This window comes from Melanerpes formicivorus, unplaced genomic scaffold, assembly GCF_026170545.1.
Source record: "Melanerpes formicivorus ecotype bairdi unplaced genomic scaffold, bMelFor1.0.p_v2 SCAF_241, whole genome shotgun sequence".
NCBI classification, from domain to species: Eukaryota; Metazoa; Chordata; class Aves; order Piciformes; family Picidae; genus Melanerpes; species Melanerpes formicivorus.
The window spans coordinates 275,795-281,266 of NW_027142593.1; the positions used below are offsets into that span (position 1 = coordinate 275,795).

Here is a 5,472-nt window from a genome sequence, read left to right on the forward strand (position 1 = left end):
TTATTGCTTCCGAGAGTATCCAAGGATCAGTTTGCTCAGGGCAGCCTTGAGCTCCTGGTTCCTCAAGCTGTAGATGAGAGGGTTCACTGCTGGAGGCACCACTGAGTATAAAACTGACGCCACCAGGTCCAGGGAAGGGGAGGAGATGGAGGAGGGCTTGAAGCAGGCAAAGATGCCAGTGCTTGTAAACAAGGAGACCACAGCCAGGTGAGGGAGGCAGGTGGCAAAAGCTTTGTGGCGTCCCTGCTGAGAGGGGATCCTCAGCACTGCCCTGAAGATCTGCACATAGGACACCACAATCAACACAAAACACAGAAAACCTAAAGAGGCACTGACCAAAATAAGCCAAAGTTCCCTGAGGTAGGATGTGGAGCAGGAGAGCTTGAGGATCTGAGGGATTTCACAGAAGAACTGATCCACAGCATTGCCCTGGCAGAGGGGCAGGGAAAATGTATTAGCTGTGTGCAACAGAGCATTGAGAGCCCCACAGGCCCAGGCAGCTGCTGCCACGTGGACACAAAATCTGCTGCCCAGGAGGGTCTCATAGTGCAGGGGTCTGCAGATGGCAATGTAGCAATCGTAGGACATGATGGTGAGGAGAGAAATCTCTGCTCCAATTAGGAATATGAAAAAGAAAATCTGGAGAACACATCCTGCATAGGAGATGTCCTTGGTGTCCCTCAAGGAATTGGTCATGGATTTGGGGACAGTGGTGGAGATGGCACCCAGGTCAGTGAGGGCGAGGTTGAGGAGGAAGAAGTACATGGGGGTGTGGAGGTGGTGGTCCCAGGCTATGGTGGTGATGATGAGGCCATTGCCCAGCAGGGCAGCCAGGTAGATGGCCAGGAAGAGGCAGAAGTGCAGGAGCTGCAGCTGCCTTGTGCCTGGGAATGGCAGGAGGAGAAAGTGGGTGATGGAGCTGCTGTTGGACATCTGCTGCCTCTGGCCATGGAGACCTGTGCAAGGAGGGAAATGCAGTGACAAGTTAGGGCACACTTCTCTGAGCCTCACTGTAACCCCTGTCCCTGAGCTGCATGAGGAATAGATCAGCTCAGTCCCATAATTACCTGTCGTAGTGTTGGAAAGGTAAGACCAAGAAGCCTCCTCCCTCCCCCCTGTAAAGTAAAGGGAAAGGAAATTGAAGGGAAAGGGAAAAAAACTCACAGCTGAATTAGCAAAGCAGTGGAGCTGTATATTTACAAAGCGATATAGGATATGCAGGGAAATATATACAAATTTACAATCTTTACAATATATACAAGGATATACAAGAGAGTAGCACAGAAATGAGAGTTCCCCCCTCCACTGAGGCGGTTTCCCCACCTCCGCTCTCCCCTCTCTCCCCCTTTTCCCCAGAGCAGGTTAGAAAGATAGAGAAAGAGAAAAGAAGAAAAAAATTATAAGCAGTTGTGTGTTAATTGGAAAGCAGTTAATACAGGCCTTATCAGTTTTCAAGGCCAAAGCCTTGGCCGAAATCCCAGGAGCTGCAAGCTGCTGCCCGAAGGAGAAGCAGAAGGAAGACTCAAGATAAAGTGCCGGAATGCCCAGGATACCCTCCTGCACTCCCAGTTCAGAAGGTGCTTCCTCCCACTCTACCAATGAAATTAGTTTAGATCCTTCTTTTCGTTTATCAACTTCCGTCCACCATATTCCCTTTCTTAAAGGCACAGCCTCAAACGGTGACAGTCCACCCCTTCTAAACAATTTCATTGGCCGTTCATACTGTCCATCCAATCCACAACGATATTTACAGTTCGTGAGTAAAGTTCATAGTCCCTTCCAGCTATGCTCAGATGTAGATGATTCAAAAGTCCAAGAAAATCAGAAAATGAGAAAAATGGAAAACAGTTCATTTCTTTGCCGACGAAGCAAAGAAAAGGGAAACAGGGATTCTCAGGGTCTCTTAGTTGACTCAGGGCTCTCAGGGATCTCAGGGTTCGTGCACCGTAGATTCCTCGTTGATTTCTTTCTTTGGACGCGATGTAGCTGTACAGCAGTTCAAAATTAACCTCTTTCAGCTAAAGTTAAATTTCTCTGTGGAATACACTGAATTTCACCATTCTCTTGCATTACCCAATAAGTGTGACCCGGACCTTCAGCTGAAACCACCCCTCGGACAGGTTTAGCCTCTCCTGAGGGTGAAAATACCCAAACAGTTTTACCTAACAGATTCTTTTCTCTAACAACAGGAACTCTATCACCTTCCACTTTCTGTAGCAAATCTGAATGTGCAGGTCCAGCTCGGTTCACTGAACCTCTACTATTTACCAGCCAGGTTGCTTGTGCTAAATGTTTTTCCCAGTTTTTCAAAGACCCACCCCCCATGGCTTTAAGAGTGGTCTTCAACAAACCATTGTAGCATTCAATCTTCCCTGAAGCTGGTGCATAGTAGGGAATATGGAATATCCACTCAATACCGTGCTCTTTTGCTCAGTTCTTTACAAGGTTGTTCTTGAAATGAGTTCCGTTGTCTGACTCAATCCTCTCTGGAGTTCCGTGTCTCCACAGGATCTGTCTCTCCAGACCGAGAATGGTGTTGCGTGCAGTTGCATGTGGAACTGGATAAGTTTCCAACCATCCAGTGCTTGCCTCTACCATAGTAAGCACATATTGCTTACCAGAACGAGAACGTGGTAGAGTGATGTAGTCAATCTGCCAAGCTTCACCATACTTGTACTTGGACCATCTGTCACCATACCACAAGGGCTTAAGTCGTTTTGCCTGCTTAATAGCAGCACAAATGTCACAGTCATGGATGACTTGTGTGATAGCATCCACGGAAATGTCTATGGATCTGTCACGAGCCCATTGGTATGTTGCATCTCTGCCTTGATGTCCTGACGAATCATGAGCCCACTGAGCTAAGAATATCTCACCTCGGTGTTTCCAGTCGAGATCAAGATTAGAGTCCATGTCTACTTGAGAAACTCTTGCAGCTAGATCTGCCTGATGGTTGTGTTGCTGTTCCTCAGTAGCTTTGCTCTTAGGAATGTGAGCATCGATGTGTCTCACTTTCACTGGAATTCTCTCGATTCGATCAGCAATGTCCTGCCACAGGTTGGCTGCCCAAATGGGTTTTCCTTTCCTCTGCCAACCACTCTTCTTCCAGTTCTTTAGCCAACCCCATAGAGCATTGGCTACCATCCATGAGTCGGTGTAGAGATAAAGCTTTGGCCATCTCTCACGTTCAGCTACGTCAAGAGCTAGCTGGACAGCTTTTACCTCTGTGAACTGACTGGATTCTCCCTCTCCATCTTTCGCCTCTGCAACTCGGCGTGTTGGACTCCACACTGCAGACTTCCACCTTTGCTTGTTCCCAACAAGACGACAGGAACCGTCTGTGAACAAAGCATCATCAGAAAGGTCATTGTAAGGAGGAGCTTCCTCAGCACGAGTTACTTTCTCCTCTGGAGGTTTAGCACAGTTGATACCTTCAGGCCAACATGAGATCACCTCCACTAGACTAAGTCTTTCAAGATTTCCCATTCGAGCTCTCTGTGTTATCAGAGCCATCCACTTAGACCAGGTTGAGTCTGTGGCATGATGTGGTGTGGAGCCTTTGCCTTTGAACATCCAATTCAAAACTGGTAATCTGGGAGCTAAGAGAAGTTGTGATTCAGTTCCAATCACTTCAGAAGATGCTTTTACTCCTTCATAGGCAGCTAAAATTTCTTTCTCTGTTGGAGTATAATTAGCCTCTGAACCTCTGTAACCTCGACTCCAGAAACCAAGAGGTCGTCCACGTGTCTCACCTGGAGATGTCTGGACCATCTCGGACAGGTCCCAGACCCATTGCTTGAACTACCTCTTGCTTTATCTGGTCAAAGGCTGCTTGTTGTTCAGGTCCCCAGTGGAAATGGTTTCTCTTTCGAGTCACATCATACAGAGGTTTCACAATCTGACTGTATCCAGGAATGTGAAGTCTCCAAAATCCCACTATCCCCAAGAAACGTAGGGTCTCTTGCTTGTTTGTGGGACTTGCCATGGTAGAGACTATTTACCACATCCACTGGAATGTGTCGGCGTCCATCCTGCCACCGCACTCCCAGAAACTGAATCTCTGTGGTAGGTCCTTTCACCTTGTCTCGCTTGATGGCAAAACCTGCATTCAGAAGAATGTCAATGATTTTGTTACCTTTCTCGAAGACTTCCTCAGCAGTTTTACCCCAGATGATGATATCATCGATGAACTGGATGTGTTCTGGAGCACCGCCTTTCTCCAGAGCATTGTGGATTACTGCATGACAGATGCTTGAGCTGTGGATCCAGCCCATTGGCAGCCTGTTGAAAGTGTACTGGATTCCTCTCCAGGTGAAAGCAAATTGAGGCCTGCATTCCTCTGCTATAGGAATAGAGAAAAATGCATTAGCAATGTCTATGGTAGCATACCATTTGGCCTCTTTGGATTCCAGCTCATACTGTAGCTCCATCATGTCTGGTACTGCTGCACTCATAGGTGGTGTCACTTCATTTAGGGCTCGGTAGTCTACCGTCAGATGTCAGTCTCCATTCTGCTTCCGCACAGGCCACACTGGACTGTTGAAAGGTGAATGAGTTTTGCTGACGACTTTCTGACTCTCCAACTGACGAATCAGATTCTGAATGGGCAACAAAGAGTCACGGTTGGTTCTGTATTGTCTATGATGCACAGTCTGAGAAGCAACCGGCAATTTAATGTCCTGTATCTTATGTTGTCCCACAACTGCAGATTCAACAGAAAGTTCAGGTCTAGCAGACAGCTTCAATTTTTGTCCATCAATTTCTATTGAAGCTACTCCAAAAGCCCATTTGTAACCTCTAGGGTCTTTGAAACGCCCTTCTCTCAGAAAATCAATTCCCAAAATACAAGGTGCGTCAGGTCCGGTCACAACTGTATGCTTCCTCCATTGTTTACCAGTTAAACTTATATTAACCTCTACCTTACTTAACTCTTGAGATCCACCAGTGACTCCCAGAATAGTTATACACTCCGATCCCTGATAATTTGATGGTATTATGGTGCACTGAGCTCCTGTGTCAACCAAAGCCCTGTACTTCCGAAATTGTGAAGTGCCAGGCCACTGGATGTACACATCCCAATAGATTCTGTTATCTCTGTTATCCCTCTCCTCCCCCTGGCGGGAGGCAGGGCACCCCTAGTTATGGGGAACATGCGCACATGTGCATTGCGCATAGTTTGCAGGGTTATAACTTTGCGTGTTATAACTGGAGCCACTGTTGGAGCCATAAGAGTCGTTCTGGGGAACTGTGGAAGTAACAGCTACCCTTCTGGTATTGCTACCTCGGGTTCTGCCACTTTGCAATTCCCTCAGTCTCCTGAAAAGATTAGCAGTTGGTTGGTCATCCCAGCGGTTCATGTTCTCACCAAACTGATCACGCAGAGTTATCCAAATAGTTCTACGTGATTGCCTTGGTGGTCTGTTTTGGAATGACCTGTTTTGGAATTACCTCCTTGGAGGATGTGTATTCCTC

The 5,472-nt window shown here is 47.1% G+C and overlaps 1 protein-coding gene across 1 annotated transcript; it reads right to left on the reverse strand.

The window, feature by feature from the left end:
- Nucleotides 1-933, reverse strand: LOC137458379 (olfactory receptor 14A16-like). The gene has a single exon (XM_068169893.1). It carries the CDS (start codon nucleotides 931-933, stop codon nucleotides 1-3), a length of 933 nt encoding a protein of 310 aa, XP_068025994.1.
- Between the last annotated feature and the right edge of the window lie 4,539 nt (nucleotides 934-5,472).